The sequence below is a fragment of the Saccoglossus kowalevskii genome, chromosome 1 (assembly GCF_978046115.1).
Source record: "Saccoglossus kowalevskii chromosome 1, keSacKowa6.1, whole genome shotgun sequence".
Taxonomy (NCBI): Eukaryota; Metazoa; Hemichordata; class Enteropneusta; family Harrimaniidae; genus Saccoglossus; species Saccoglossus kowalevskii.
In genome coordinates this window covers 33,572,488-33,589,617 of record NC_140641.1, presented here as the reverse complement: position 1 = coordinate 33,589,617, position 17,130 = coordinate 33,572,488, and the positions used below count along the sequence as shown (strand labels likewise).

Sequence of the window (17,130 nt, the reverse complement as noted above, 5' to 3'; positions counted from 1 at the left end):
AATTCATGACAATTCAACGGATTTATTTTTCGTGCGTTATTGTAATACTGTAAAATGACTAATTTTCACTGGGTTTAAATTTCACTGATTTACGATTTCAGGCATATTCAGTGGGTTTTAAATTCACGGTTTTGTCATTTAGATAATGTGTTCGATGCTAAATTTTACATATTCACTGGGTTTTAATTTAGCGCATTTTCCAGTCAGCGAAATAAGCTAAATTTAAACCCAGTGAATAATTACCCCCTTTACAGTAATCACTAATGAATAATAATTGCCAATTTAAACACTTCGAAAACAAGTAAGTTATTCACTTGTGAACCACAGCATGGTCGGATCGCGCTACCGTTCTGTGATCATTTGCTACTAAGCAGTGCATTCGTGTTTGTTTTTACTTGAAACTTCTGTTAGAATATACTTTTCTTTAACAAGAAAATTAAAAAAAAAATTATTACATTAAATATAGTGAGTATTTTTTTTATCATGTGTACAGTTTTTTTGATTGACTGTAACTGTAACATTTCGTAACGCCTATTTTAGAACCAAAGTAAAGCCTCTCACTCTTCCCTGACGCCTATTCAAGAGATTGTACGGTGTATTGTTTGTTTTGTGCAAGTGTTGTGGACAAAAAATGACCACGCCCATTTAGTGATTGCAATATGTACGTAATAGAAACCGCACCCCGAATTTGAGCTTTTGATCCCAATTTTTAAATTGATACATTGTAATATAAATCGCGGTTTATATTAGGACTTTAACGGTACCTTTGTTGGTTCTCTCAGATTTGTTCACTTGTGTCAATATCTCTAATTTTGTAATTTTGACTCCTGTGTGATGCTCACGGGCATCTTTGTTGTGTGACTGTGTGTGTGTGTGTGTGTGTGTGTGTGTGTGTGTGTGTGTATAAGTGTATTTATGTATGTATGTTCCATCGGTAACTACAAAACTGCTGGTCGGATTTCAATAAAACTTACTGGGATAAAACCAGACCTGATTAGTTTGGGGTAAAAATTCATGCATATTATAATAACCTAATTTGCATAAAAATTAGTAAAAATCATCACATTTCAATGAAACTTAATACATTAGTTTAAGATTTCGAGCATACTGATTACCTAATTTGAATAATGTGTATAATCATTACATTTCATTGAAATTTGGTTTATAGATGCTTCGGGGTAATCCACAAACTTGATCAGTTTAAATACTCTCAGCACACAGAAGTTCTTTCTAAGCTATTTAATCTTTGTTAAAACTGACTTCTCCGAACCTGCTACTGAGAATGCTACTGAATAAACAGCTGAGAATCTTGTACATGTGTTGTACCAAAATAATTAAAGATTATATTCATGTCTATTCGTTAGGTATAGTTATGACCCAAGTCGCTGTCATAATTTTGCTAGGAATTTAATTCATAAAAGTGAAAAATTCTTTTCGGATTGTCTTGTTTGTGTTAAAACATGATTTTCATCTACCAAATTTTTTCTATATCAGGTGAAAGAGGTCGTGATGGTTTTCCAGGTCCACCAGGACAGCCAGGTCCAATAGGTCCAGCCGGTAGCCCTGGAAGTGGTGACAAAGGGGAATCAGGAGAGCCAGGTATGTATATAAGTTGTCATTGATTATGTGAGATAAGAGCAGAGAGGCACAAACTGATGAATTAATGGCACAGATTCTATCATACCATCCTGGATCTATTCTATTGGTCATGTCTAATTATATGTACAGATACTATCATAATCCAACCCATTTCCCTCCATCTTAATAATAATAATAATAATAATAACTTTATTTAATTAAGCGCAACAATTCCAACATATGAAGATCAAAGGCGCTGATACAATAAACAATCAGTCAAATATTAAAAGCACATTTAAATAAGTGCGTTTTCAGTCTGGATTTAAAAATGTCTACTGAAGGACTAGAACGAACAGACAGAGGTAATTCATTAAAAAGTTTAGGACCTAAATTTTCAAAAGCACGGTCTTTGTATAACACCTTGGACTTTTTACTACACACCTGACGAGTTTTAATAAGAAACTTTGATTCAGATCTTAAACTACGACTAGGTACATAAAATTCGATTAATTCACATAGATAATTTGGGGCAAAACCATACAAAGATTTATACACTAGTAAAAGTAATTTGAAATTGATTCTTTGTACAACTGGTAACCAATGAAGTTTAATAAAAATGTCTGTAATGTGGTCATATTTTCGAGCACGAGTGACAAGGCGGGCTGCTGCATTTTGTACACGAATAAGAGGTTTTATCTTAGTTACAGGGAGACCAGACAATAATGAATTACAGCTGTCTAAGCGAGAAGATATGAATGCATGTACCAACTTTTCAGTATCAGATTGGGATAATGATTTACGAATACGATTAATATTTCTTAGATGGGAATATCCAGATCTACAAATAGTAGAAATGTGTGTTTCCATAGATAGCTGCGAATCAAACAAGACACCTAAGTTTCTAGCACTTGACGAAGCACTAACCAATTCTTCACCAATTGCGATACTAGACAAAGGACACGAGTCTTGTGAGAATCTCCGAGACGACATGCACACAAATTCAGTTTTCGACACATTCAAAAGTAGGAAATTACAAGACATCCAATCGCTAACGTCTTGAATACATGTCTGAAGTATCACCCGGGCGCGAATTTGATCATCTTCAGAAACCGATAAATAAATCTGTGTGTCATCGGCGTAAAAATGATATTTTACGCCGTGACGTCGCAATAACTCGCCCAATGGACGCATGTACATTGAGAACAATAATGGCCCTAAGACGGAGCCCTGTGGAACACCGGTTTCTAATATAGACGTCATATCAGAAAATACATTTCCAATTTTCACTTTTTGAATGCGGTTACTCAAATACGACTCAAACCATTTGATGATGAGACCATTTAAACCAAAATTTGATCTCAACCTTGGATCTATTCTATTGACCATATCTAATTATATGTACAGATACTATTATAATCTAACCCATTTCCCTCCATCTTGGATCTATTGGCCATGTCTAATTATATGTACAGATACTATCATAATTCAACCCATTTCCCTCCATCTTGGATCTATTGGCCATGTCTAATTATATGTACAGATACTATCATAATCCAACCCATTTCCCTCCATCTTGGATCTATTCTATTGACCATATCTAATTATATGTACAGATACTATTATAATCCAACCCATTTCCCTCCATCTTGGATCTATTGGCCATGTCTAATTATATGTACAGATACTATCATAATCCAACCCATTTCCCTTCATCTTGGATCTATTGGCCATGTCTAATTATATGTACAGATACTATCATAATCCAACCCATTTCCCTCCATCTTGGATCTATTCTATTGACCATATCTAATTATATGTACAGATACTATTATAATCCAACCCATTTCCCTCCATCTTGGATCTATTGGCCATGTCTAATTATATGTACAGATACTATCATAATCCAACCCATTCCCCTTCATCTTTGATCTATTCTATTGGTCATGTCTAATTATATGTACAGATACTATTATAATCCAACCAATTCCCCTCCATCTTGGATCTATTGGCCATGTCTAATTATATGTACAGATACTATCATAATCCAACCTATTCCCCTCCATCTTGGATCTATTCTATTAGTCATGTCTAATTATGTGTACAGATACTATTATAATCCAACCCATTCCCCTCCATCTTGGATCTATTGGCCATGTCTAATTATATGTACAGATACTATCATAATCCAACCCATTCCCCTTCATCTTTGATCTATTCTATTGGCCATGCCAAATTTGTTGTACAGATACTATCATAATCAAACCCATTCCCCTCCATCTTGGATGTATGCTTTTGGCAATTTTCTCTCAATCTGCAGATATGTGCATTTTTGTGAAAAAAATAATTTTTGATATCATGATTTGATGATTTTTGTGCTAGTGCTGAGCAAGGTTATACTTTATTCTTAGGAATGCCAGGTATTCCAGGCCAGTCTGGGGTTCCAGGAGAATCAGGTCGATCAGGTCCTAAAGGTGACAGAGGTATGCCAGGAATAACTCGAGTTGGACCTCCAGGCATGGATGGATTACCAGGTAGCCCAGGTTTACCAGGTTTACCTGGTCCCATGGGTGAACTTGGTCCAATTGGTAAGTTTACTATAATTTATACTTTTCAGAAAAGATATTATGATTCACTCATACTTCTTTCTTTTTTTCAGATATCTTTTCAGATATTGACACTGATTCAAAATATGCTTGTTAATGCTGATTTAATCATTTTTTTACTGTTTAAATCAGGTCCGCCTGGTCCTCCGGGTTCTGGGGTAGGTGAAATTGGCCCACCTGGTCCACCAGGGCCCAGAGGTGCACAAGGAAGGGACGGATTTCCTGGTCCTCCAGGTCCATATGGTGTAGAGGGTCCCAAAGGTAAGTTAACAGTATAGCGCTGGCCCAAATATGGGCACCCGAACACAGAAAATTGGGACAAATGTTCTCCTCGTGTGAGGGCACAAAGACCTTTATTAAATTTATAATATATTCCTCATGATAAACATTAGTTTTAGTTTTTAAAACAGTCTCTAACATCTCCAGTTATCAATGTTGCGTGAATTGCAATCTTGAACAATTTTTCTTGACATAGTAATTTGAACTGTATGTGGCAATGGTCATAAAATACACCCTTAACTGGAAGATTCTGAACCATTTATCAAATTTCTGTATAAGTGATGCATGTAGTATTGATTAATATCATAATGGCAGAAGCAGAGACAGGGTAAGTCTATATTACAATACAATTGCTGTACTTTGTTGTAGGTTTAAAAGGAGAGAAATGTGGTCCCTGCTTGATTGGTCCTCCTGGTGATAAAGGTGATCCTGGTCCTCAAGGTACATCTGGAACACCAGGTTTACCTGGACCTACTGGTGTTGCCGGTCCTGTTGGTGGTAAAGGTTCTGAAGGTTTTCCTGGCCCTCCAGGTCAAGATGGTATAAATGTGAGTCACTACAATAACGATAGTTTGGCTCAAATGATCATTATTTGGAGTTGCTCTTCTAAATATGGTATATAATGCTATTTAGCTTCATAGTTTTGTCTGTATCATATAGCTCTTCTTAATGATTTTTTGTCTTGGAAGCCATTTCAAATGGAAAAGTTCCATGGCATCCTAGTGTATTTCTATAATATGAAATGCTGGAAATGAGACATGTACAACTGCATTTCAAATGGAAAAGTTCCATGGCATCCTAGTGTATTTCTATAATATGAAATGTTGGAAATGAGACATGTACAACTGCATTTCAAATGGAAAAGTTCCATGGCATCCTAGTGTATTTCTATAATATGAAATGTTGGAAATGAGACATGTACAACTGCATTTCAAATGGAAAAGTTCCATGGCATCCTAGTGTATTTCTATAATATGAAATGCTGGGACACGCTGAGACACGTACAACTGCATTTCAAATGGAAAAGTTCCATGGCATCCTAGTGTATTTCTATAATATGAAATGTTGGAAATGAGACATGTACAACTGCATTTCAAATGGAAAAGTTCCATGGCATCCTAGTGTATTTCTATAATATGAAATGCTGGAAATGAGACATGTACAACTGCATTTCAAATGGAAAAGTTCCATGGCATCCTAGTGTATTTCTATAATATGAAATGCTGGAAATGAGACATGTACAACTGCATTTCAAATGGAAAAGTTCCATGGCATCCTAGTGTATTTCTATAATATGAAATGTTGGAAATGAGACATGTACAACTGCATTTCAAATGGAAAAGTTCCATGGCATCCTAGTGTATTTCTATAATATGAAATGCTGGAAATGAGACATGTACAACTGCATTTCAAATGGAAAAGTTCCATGGCATCCTAGTGTATTTCTATAATATGAAATGTTGGAAATGAGACACGTACAACTGCATTTCAAATGGAAAAGTTCCATGGCATCCTAGTGTATTTCTATAACATGAAATGCTGAAAATGAGACATGTACAACTGCATTTCAAATGGAAAAGTTCCATGGCATCCTAGTGTATTTCTATAATATGAAATGCTGGAAATGAGACATGTACAACTGCATTTCAAATGGAAAAGTTCCATGGCATCCTAGTGTATTTCTATAATATGAAATGTTGGAAATGAGACATGTACAACTGCATTTCAAATGGAAAAGTTCCATGGCATCCTAGTGTATTTCTATAATATGAAATGCTGGGACATGCTGAGACACGTACAACTGCATTTCAAATGGAAAAGTTCCATGGCATCCTAGCGTATTTCTATAATATGAAATGTTGGAAATGAGACACGTACAACTGCATTTCAAATGGAAAAGTTCCATGGCATCCTAGTGTATTTCTATAATATGAAATGTTGGGACACGCTGAGACATGTACAACTGCATAATTTGTGGCCATTTTTGTAACAAAAACTAAAACCTATTAACTTTTGGTTCAAAATCACAAAAAAGTTTAAATAATATGCAAGTAGTGATACTTTTGAAATTTCCTAAACTGATACACTGCAAATTATTTATGCATGTAGCTATATATATTGTATTTAATTTGCATAAACCTATTACATGTTACTTTATTTATGTCACTGTTAACACTGTATCAAAATTGCATATTTTTCATATTGACAAATTTTTGTCTGCAGGGTCGTCCAGGTCAACCAGGTTTACCGGGTAGAGATGGTAGCAAAGGAGAAGCTGGACCCATATTACCAGGTGGAGCAGGCCCATCTGGTCCTATTGGGCCATCAGGTGCAAAAGGAGATACAGGCCCAGCAGGTTTGCCCGGTCCACCAGGTTTACCTTCTCCACCGGTGACAATAGTAAGTCTTCACATTTGAAAATATGAAACTTTAAAATATTTAATATGACTTATTGAATATATTATTGAATTTTTTCTTTGCACACCTATTGAGCCTTCCTAATTACTGTATTTGTTGTAATCCTAATGTTATTGAATTTACCTTGATTACAAATTTAGGGACGGCCAGGGGAAAAAGGTGACAAAGGAGAACCAACCACTGGACAGCCGGGTCGAACTGGTCCAAAGGGTGAACCTGGTCCATCGGGACCTAGAGGACCTTTTGGTCTAAAAGGTAACTTTTACAGTAAGGGATATGTTTTACCAAAAGTGTTTTATCATGACTCCGCAGTAGTGGATGTATTTATTTTGTCATTTCGGCATCTGATCTCAGTAGTGGATGTATTGATTCTGTCATTCCGGCATCTGATCTCAGTAGTGGATGTATTGATTCTGTCATTCCGGCATCTGATCTCAGTAGTGGATGTATTGATTCTGTCATTCCGGCATCTGATCTCAGTAGTGGATGTATTGATTCTGTCATTCCGGCATCTGATCTCAGTAGTGGATGTATTGATTCTGTCATTCCGGCATCTGATCTCAGTAGTGGATGTATTGATTCTGTCATTTCGGCATCTGATCTCAGTAGTGGATGTATTGATTTTGTCATTCTGGCATCTGATCTCAGTAGGGGATGTATTGATTCTGTCATTCCAGCATCTGATCTCAGTAGTGGATGTACTGATTCTGTCATTTCGACATCTGATCTCAGTAGTGGATGTATTGATTTTGTCATTCCGGCATCTGATCTCAGTAGTGGATGTACTGATTCTGTCCTGTCCTGTTTAATGATAAGTCTGCCACAGCACATGCAATATTTCCTTTATTCATCTAATTATGAATGTTTGTTATCCTGCCAATTTGTTCAGCTATTGTTGAAATTCAAAAATGTATTTTATTTCACTCTGTATTTTTTTTTTTTCAGGACAAAAAGGAGAGCCAATCATTGGTGGGGGTCCTGGTCAACGAGGACCACCTGGTCCTCCTGGTCCTGAAGGTCCTCCTGGTTCGCAGGGACTGATGGGCGGAGTTGGTAAGTTGACAGCTTTATCTATACAGGAATAGATTATTTCATAAATCATATATTTTGTCATCTGATTTTCCAAGTATTGTTTTCAGTGAATAATTTATCTAAAATATTTCCTCTTCAGCAAACTAAACCAAAATAACAGTCACACAATGACTCTTTCAACATAAAAAATATAATACAAATGTTTCTGAAATAGTTTTGGCACCCACTGACCCTGAGTTTCTATTTTTATTTTGTTACGATTTAAAACAAAAAGGGGAAAATATTCATTGCAGTCATGTTGGTAAATATTCAGTAAACATTGCAGACTGACTTTAGCTGTTGTATTAGATGGCTATATAAAATATCGTATCAGTTATTGTAAAATAATTTATTTTAGCTGGAATTGATTTTTGCTGAAAAGACTTTTTAGCTCTGCTGTCGACTTTGTCGAGCGGAGCTTATCATATGAGTGATTGTTCGTGTCAATGTTTTACGTTTTCGACTTCTTCTTGAAAACTACAAGCCTGAATGCTTTGATACTTGGTGTAGATGTACCTTAGGTAGACCTCTCTCAGATTTGTTCATTTCATGATCATATCTTCAATTCTGTAATTTTGGTGAACATTTTTGTCATTTTTGGTAAAAAGTGATATTTTCAACTTCTTGTTAAAAACGGCAAGTGTATTGCTTTGATATAACATATATAGATACTACATGTGGATCTCTTTCAGATTTGTTTATTTTGTAATGATATCTTCAATTCTCTAATTTTGGTGAATATTTTTGGTAAAAAGTATTCTACAGTATTTGATTTCAATCTAAGAAGACTGTGGAGTTCATGTCTTGTTATATTTACTTTTAGGTCCTCCTGGTCCTCGGGGTCCAACTGGTCCTCCTGGCTTTCAGGGGGCACCTGGTGATAGAGGTGATTCTGGACCTCCTGGCTTTGGACCACCAGGCCAACCAGGTGCTAAAGGATTCCCTGGTCTTCCTGGAGATCCAGGTATTAAAGGAGATAGTGGTACACCAGGAGTACCTGGTTTAAATGGTCCTGCTGGCCAACCTGGACAAAAGGTAAAGCTCTGGCTCTTCATAATTGTCAATGAGGATGTGATTGTCTTTTGCATTTACAGTGGGTTTACAGATTGACAAACTGTAGTTTCACATTTCCATTTTAAATATATTCATGAAAACTAAATATGCCTAGTTTACAGGATAGATGTGCAATTATTGAGTAGATTTTGTGTTCCATTTGTTGCAGGGTGAGTCTGGCTTTGGTGGTGGTGATCCCGGTGAACCAGGAGATCGTGGACTACCTGGTCAACCAGGTTTACCTGGTCGTGATGGAGAGAGAGGACCACCTGGTCTACCAGGAATGCAAGGAAGAGATGGTTTTCCAGGTCTCGTTGGTGAAAAGGGTATGTAATATCTTCCAGTGTTCACCAGCTGTTATTTATAAAGCCTTGATACAATAACCAATTGCAATACCATATTTTTTAGCTCTGCTGTCGACTTAGTCGAGCGGAGCTTATCGTACGAGTGATTGTTCATCATTTGTGTCAACTTTTTACTTTTTTGAAAACTACAAGCCTGAATGCTTTGATACTTGTTGTGTACGCACCTTGGGTAAACCTCTCTTAGAGTTGTTCATTTCATGATTATATCTTTGTGATTTTTGGAAAAAAGTGATATTTTCGAATTACATAATGTTCATTTTCTAATGATATCTTCAGTTTTTTAATTGAAATGTACCTTGCTAACAGAAGAGCTATCTTAGCCGACAGGCTGCTTGTCTTATTACCTAATGACTGATTAAAAGTATGACATTCTATTTTGCCTCACCTGTTGTGAAATGAAAGGTATTGGGGTTAATTTGTCTGCCAAATGTCATCCTTAATTGTTAACAATTTCTTGTGTCATAGCATTTCAGGCATATTCAGTGGGTTTTAAATTCACGGTTTTATCATTTAGATAATGTGTTCTATGCTCAATTTTACATATTCACTGGGTTTTAATTTAGTGCATTTTGCAGTCAGCGAAATAAGCAAAGATAAAAAACCCAGTGAATAATTAACACTTTCGCAGTAACTCAGGCAACTTATTCCATTTTTGACTCCCATGTGCGAAGCACAAAAGGGAGTCTTTGCAGTTACCCTGTCTGTATGTATGTATGTATGTATGTCACTTTTTAGCTCCGCTGTCGACTTTGTCGAGCGGAGCTTATCATATGAGTGATTGTCCGTCGTCGTTCGTGTCAATGTTTTACTTTTTCGACTTCTTCTTGAAAACTACAAGCCTGAATGCTTTGATACTTGGTGTACATGTACCTTGGGTAGACCTCTCTTAGGTTTGTTCATTTCATGTTGATATCTTCAATTCTCTAATTTTGCTGAATATTTTTGTCATTTTTGGTAAAAAGTGATATTTTCGACTTCTTGTTAGAAACCGCAAGTGCAATTGCTTTGATATTACATATATAGGTGCTACATGTGGATCTCTCTCAGATTTGTTCATTTTGTAATGATATCTTTAATTCTCTAATTTCGGTGAATATTTTTGTAATTTTTGGTAAAAAGTGATATTTTCGACTTTTTGTTAAAAACCAATAGTTCAATTGCTTTGATATTACATATTTAGATACTACATGTAGACCTTTCTCAGATTTGTTCATTTCGTGATGATATCTTCGATTCTTTAATTTTGGTGAATATTTTTGTCATTTTTGGTAAAAAGTGATATTTTCGACTTCTTGTTAAAAACCAAAAGTTCAATTGCTTTGATATTACACATATAGATACTACATGTAGACCTTTCTCAGATTTGTTCATTTCGTGATGCTATCTTCAATTCTCTAATTTTGGTGAATATTTTGGTCATTTTTGATAGAAAGTGATATTTTCGACTTCTTGTTAAAAACTGTAAGTTCGATTGCTTTGATACTATATATATTGTTCATTTTCTAATGATGTCTTCAGTTCTTTAATTGAAATGTGCATTGCTAACAGCGGAGCTATCTCAGCTGATAGGCTGCTTGTTTGTTCCACCGTTATCTCAAGAACTACTAATCAAATTTTGGTGAAACTTGGTACATAGATGCCCCGGGATAAAGCGCAGAGTTGATTAGGTTTTGGTAAAAATCTATGAATATTAATTACCTAATTTGCATGATAATTAACTGATTTCAAGCTGTTCCATAACTGTTCCACTGATATTTGAAGAACCACTCATTGGATTTCAATGAAACTTGGCACATGGATGCTCTGAACTAATGCGCAGATTTGATTAGTTTTGGGTAAAAATCTGTTAATATTATTAATTACCTAATTTACATAATGACTAATAAATTTTCAGCTTTTCCACTGATCATAACTACTAATCATAACATTTCAATAAAACTTGGCACATAGATGTCATATGACACTGCACAGACCTGATAGTTTTTAGGGTAATATCAGTACATATTAATTACCTAGTTTGCATAATTAATTAATTTTCAGCTTTTGATATTTCGAGTAGTAATGATCCTGTTTCAATGAAACTTGGTACATAGTTACTTGAGGACTGTGCAGAGACCTAATTAGTCTTTGGGTAAATATTTGTGCATATTAATCACCTTATTAGCATAATTAGTTAATTTTCAGCTTTTCACCTGATATTTCAAGTACTAATCATCACATTTCAATGAGACTTGCGACATAGATATTCTAGGACTATGCAGAGACCTGATTAATTTTGGGATAAATAATTGTGCCTATTAATTATCTAATTTGTATAATTAGTTAATTTTTTGCTGTTCTGTGGCTGTTGCACTGATGTCTAAAAACCACTCATTGGATTTCAATGAAACTTTTAAAGAGTACCCATCACATTTCAATAAACCTAGGACTATACACCATATTAGTTTTTGGTAAATATTTATGCTTCTTAATCTACTAATTAACATAATTAATTAATACTGATATCTCAAGTACTGATCATCACATTTGAATAAAACTTAGTACATAAATGCTCTCGGACAATAGACAGCCTGATTAATTTTGGGTTAAAATCTGTTCATATTAATTCTCTAATTAGCATAATAATTAATATTTGTTTGGTTCTAATCACATGTCAATGAAACTTGGTACATTGTGCAGACCTTATTAGTTTTACACTTAAATCTGTTCATATTAGTTACCTTATTTGCATAATTAATTAGTTTTCTGCGTTTCCATCAACACCTCAAGTTCAAGTAATTTTGAATTAATTTTTAATGTGTCTCCAATACTCTCAGCACATGGGAGTTCTTTCTAAGTTTTCTTTGATTATTTTAGTTATTGGTGAAAGTGTGTCTTAAAAATCTACATTGACAGTTTTCCTTAAATGTGATTCTTACCTTGTATATGCTGTACTATATATTTTTGGTCTGATCTGGTTTACTTGTATTTTTGCTTGTATCGTTGCATGGCTTAGAGACTTTTGTAAAGGTGATTTAATATTTATTGAGAGACCCCAGTATTTATTGTTTCCACATTTTACCCCCTAATTTGGCTAATTGTAAACCAATTAATTATTCATAGTGTTAAAATTTTACCGTTTCATGTTATTTGTTGACATAGGTCAAAGACCTGTTCTGTAGCACAATCTAATCTGTTCTCCAGCACCATTTTTTATATTCAAAACTTAGTATCAGAACACATTTTACAAAGTTTTAAAATGCTGTGGTCTAATATGAACATGATTTCAGTAAGAATATTTTCATTGTTTCGACTATGTTCCACTGTGGAAAATGCCTGCTGTAACTTTTTAACCTTTCAGAACTTAAAAATGTTATGTATTGTAAAAAAATTGTTAAATTAAAAAAACAAATCTTAATGATGTCAATTTTTTTTAGGTGATATGGGTCCAATAGGGCCTGCAGGACAACCTGGTTCACCTGGATTACCAGGAGACAGAGGATTTCCAGGAAGAGATGGGTTGCCTGGTCGTCAGGGTCCTCCAGGTTCTCCAGGTCAGTTTTTATATTTTGCGATTGCGATTTCTTCTCGAATTTGTCAAGCATTGCATGAAGTTAGGGTTTGGTTTCATGGAAATAGACAAGATGTAGCCAAATAAAATGTGATGTCATGGAAACAGAGGACATCGGCCAATAAGGTGTGATTTCATAGAATGAAGCAGGACATATGCTAAATAAGTTGGAATGCCTTAGACAATTCATTGTCCTTGAAATATTGTATAGAATAAAACTTGTCTTTAATAATTGCGGTCTTTTCCTGATAATATTCTTTTTGCAGGTGTAATTGGTGACAAAGGTAACACAGGTCCACGAGGTGAACCAGGTGATTCATCTGAAGTGGGACCAAAAGGAGATCCTGGTCTCAGTGGTACTCCGGGTGATCCAGGTTTACCTGGTGCTGCAGGACCACCTGGAACTCCTGGATTGAATGGTGCTCCTGGCCTTCCAGGTACAGTTAAGCTTATGCAATAAGACTGTGTGCATGCTTCAAAGTGAATTGTTATTCTCAGGAATTCTAGTACCAATGAGGCCACTTTTTTAACCACTAAAAGGGACCTTTGGAATGACAACCTTCTTAAACTTGTAACCTTAAGCCATTATGTTTTGCTTTCCCATGTGTTCTAAGCATATTGGGCCTTATCACTGCAAAATGAGTTGTTTTTTCAGAGAATGATATCCATCCGTATAATGCAGTATGTGTTTCGCCCACAGTAAATACATTATTTTATTGCAGGAAGTTCTGAGGGGCTGTATTCTCCCTGCTTTCATTGCTAATTTTCTGACTGGGAACTGACTGACACACTTTCCTTTTCCACTTGCTTTCTGCTCGATTGCTGGCTGAAAATAGCCAACCACTGAAAAATACGAATGTAGCTGCTCTATTACTGTGTATGAAATGGGAGTTTTAATAGCAAAGTTTCAAGATATTGTAAAATCTCTAATTTAGGCATCATTTTTCAATCTTTCAAAAATCAAGCATTTCACAACTGCATCACGGTTGTTTATGGATGGATTTCGTTCAAACTTGGTACATACATTAGAAATTATGGTCCCTGATGCACCTCTTTTTGTTTTTCTGATCGGATTCAAAATGGCCGTCTGGTGGCCATTTTGTTTCAATGCGCTTCTAGAGCCATATCTCTGACATGCTTTGACTGATGTTCAAATTTTATATATATATATGTTCATTTTGATTGTTGAACAACCTCAAAAGTTTCAAAACTCTATGTAGTTTCTAAATACATAAATGTTCAGCATACACAAAAGCGACTGTTAATAAATGCCATTTTTTAGCATATTCTGTGAAAAGAAAAGGTTTTATTATTAGTCCAATTCACCAACAACATGAAACTCATTGTTATATGGGGAGTTCTAAATGTATGTTTTAACAGAATCCTATGCAAATTGAGAGTGGTATCAACCACAATACATTACAGCCAACACTTTTCCCAGTTGGCTCAGCCAACTCTTGTTATGTTTAGTATTCATCAAAAGAAAGCAATTCTGCCATTCTGAAGCAGGATCTCTGTCATGTATGGAAGGATTTATTCAAACTTGGTACATATTATATATGTAGTCATTTAACAATTCAATTATTTCAGCCATTTCGGAACCAGATTTTTGTAATGTATGGATGTTTCGCTCAAACAATCTGATTCAAAATGTGCAACTGGTGACCAATATACATATACATCTTGTGCATATTTAGATGGTCAAATTGTTGTTTTAATATTAAAAATTCATCAAAATCAAGCATTTTTGCAATCTGGATCTTGGTAATGTCATAGACATTGTACTTTATAGGATCTTAATGCATATCACTTTGTCAGCTCAGACTCAAAATGGCCAACTGGTGGCCATTTTGTTTTAGTGAATGCAGTTTTGGAGCCATATCTCTGACATTCTCTGATTGTTCATGTTATATTTTTTCAAACTTAAGAACTATGTACTTAATTATTTGAGTCTTTACTGTAATTACTTGTTTGTATTTTCTCTGAACTTACCGATGGGTTATTTTTTTCTAATTGGGGTATTAATTTATTTTTCATCTTCAGGTTTCAAGGGAGACATTGGTCCGATTGGTCTTCCTGGTGCATCTGGCCCACCAGGACAGCCTGGCTTAAATGGAGCTCCTGGTGAAAAGGGTAATGTACTTCTTTACTGCAGTATATGATATGATTTACTCACTACACTTAGTTAGCACTTGTTCATGATCTACACATCCACAACCTGTCGATTTCTGGCTGCAATACAAACAATGATAAATAATAAGATCACACTTCTTCTATAAAATAATGTAAACATTTCTCTCATTTTCCTTGTGGGGAGGGAAAAAAGGTGTAGAAAATTTGTATTTTATAAACATGCCCTTGAATTCGCAGGATGTTACATCTCCAAATTGCATAGTATGATGGGATATGTGGTATAATCACATTGGTCAGAGTATATTGAATGGTTGCATGCTTTTTGAACCATCAAAGTTCGGTGTTGATGATGAAAATAAACTTGTTTTCCTATTTTAGGTATGGATGGCGTTGATGGTGTTCCCGGTCGTCCAGGTCAACCAGGTCGAGATGGATTTAATGGAGGCAAAGGAGATTCTGGTCCACCTGGATTTCCAGGACAGCCAGGATTACCTGCACCAGCTGGAGATAAAGGAGATGCTGGTGACCCTGGTCCGCCAGGTAAATTAAAAAGAAAAATATGTTGTAATACTGAACATATATAGTGGTTTTAAATATAGTATTTTAATTCTGGGATTTGCATTACCGTATTTATCCGGGTATAAGCAACATGGAAAATTGCTAAAAAATAGGGGTGGACGTTTGCCAGGATATCCTCGGCAAAAAAAACCGAAAATTGACAACACGCCGATCGAACTGCGGCAAATAGAACGGCAAATGAAAACATGCAACGGAAATAAATGAACAATATGCAACATTAGAAGTAAAACAAAATTAATGTATTGCTTATAATGTGACAAATAAACCAGAAATAATAAAAATAGACAGTGAGGAATCATTTGAATTAGGATTTTCCCGCCGACAAACACGCCCAATATTGAATTAAAATGTCAGGGGTTAAACTGCGTAAATTGATTTCCGGTCTCGACAAATTACGAATCAACTGTCATACAAGATCAATAATAATTTACAAATTTACTCTGTAAAAATTATAGAAATTTATAGCTGTTTGAAAAAAACTTCTCAGATCTTTATTTGTACGTTCATTGCCATCTTCGTCAAAATCAAAACTCTCAAATGTCCAAGTCGGCGTCACTGTAGCTGTCAAACAAAATCCTTACAACTTCTTTCTGAAGTTCGTTGATATCGTCCCACACAATTTGGACTTGGCACTTTTAATCTACGGATTTTCCTGTCTGTCAGCTTGGCACTTTTCATTCATGTCTAATCACAATAAAGAGACGAGAAAAATGGGATTGTTCTACTGCGATGGCACACGATGCTTTTGTTCAGTCTGGCAATCATCTTTGACCTTTATGCAACTGCTTTACTGATTGGATAAGAATGACATCACTACTAGTATTTCATCATAAAGGTCAAATCGTGACATTGCTTTCTTATATCAGATTGACGCTTATCAATCACAGTAAAAGTTATCATCTCAGCAAGTTCCAATGGTTGGAATGTCTCACTATATGGATATCGTGGTGGACTTGAAATAGGAAGTTTTTTTTTTTTTATCCAACGACAGAAGAATAGTTTTCATGACAGAAATGCAATAGCGGTGATGAAAGATGGTAAAAAAGTTGTTAGTCTTCAGCATGACATTGCAAAATTACTGGCCCCAGTTATGGATTCGCAAGTCGCTACCAAATATTTTATAAAGCCAAAATAACGTGATTTCAACCACTCTCCCAGGTTAGGGTTGCTACAATATTGCAACATTGGTTTCATTGTTGACAACGCTAAAGCCGAACGAGTGCGACACTTGCTTAATGGCTCTCCTTATACAATTTGCTTGAATCGTTTCTAAGGATGCACAAAGCAAGTGGCTGGCCCTTTTTAGGGCCACAACATATTTCAGAAGAGAACTACCATTTCTGCTTTAATATATATTTTTATAGACTTGCTGACTGTTAGATTCTGAAAAAAAATCAGCGATGAACGCGCTGCCCTGAAGGCAGAAAGCTGTTACAGCTATTTTGCGTTCACCCCTTGTTTTATGCAATTAACAATTATATTAAAAGAATTTTTATAAGCA

At 35.4% G+C, this 17,130-nt stretch overlaps 1 protein-coding gene across 1 annotated transcript in view; it reads left to right on the top strand.

Moving 5' to 3' along the window:
- The window catches only part of LOC100368399 (uncharacterized), a 59,782-nt gene that overhangs the window by 27,460 nt on the left and 15,192 nt on the right, over nt 1–17,130 (top strand). Inside the window, exons 17-29 of the mRNA XM_085500915.1 lie at nt 1,495–1,599; nt 3,987–4,163; nt 4,314–4,442; nt 4,830–5,008; nt 6,684–6,860; nt 7,019–7,133; nt 7,824–7,931; nt 8,773–8,984; nt 9,172–9,328; nt 12,784–12,900; nt 13,184–13,354; nt 14,961–15,050; nt 15,429–15,590. Coding sequence (XP_085357041.1) covers nt 1,495–1,599; nt 3,987–4,163; nt 4,314–4,442; nt 4,830–5,008; nt 6,684–6,860; nt 7,019–7,133; nt 7,824–7,931; nt 8,773–8,984; nt 9,172–9,328; nt 12,784–12,900; nt 13,184–13,354; nt 14,961–15,050; nt 15,429–15,590 — 1,899 coding nt within the window. The remainder of the gene's footprint in view (nt 1–1,494; nt 1,600–3,986; nt 4,164–4,313; nt 4,443–4,829; nt 5,009–6,683; nt 6,861–7,018; nt 7,134–7,823; nt 7,932–8,772; nt 8,985–9,171; nt 9,329–12,783; nt 12,901–13,183; nt 13,355–14,960; nt 15,051–15,428; nt 15,591–17,130) is intronic.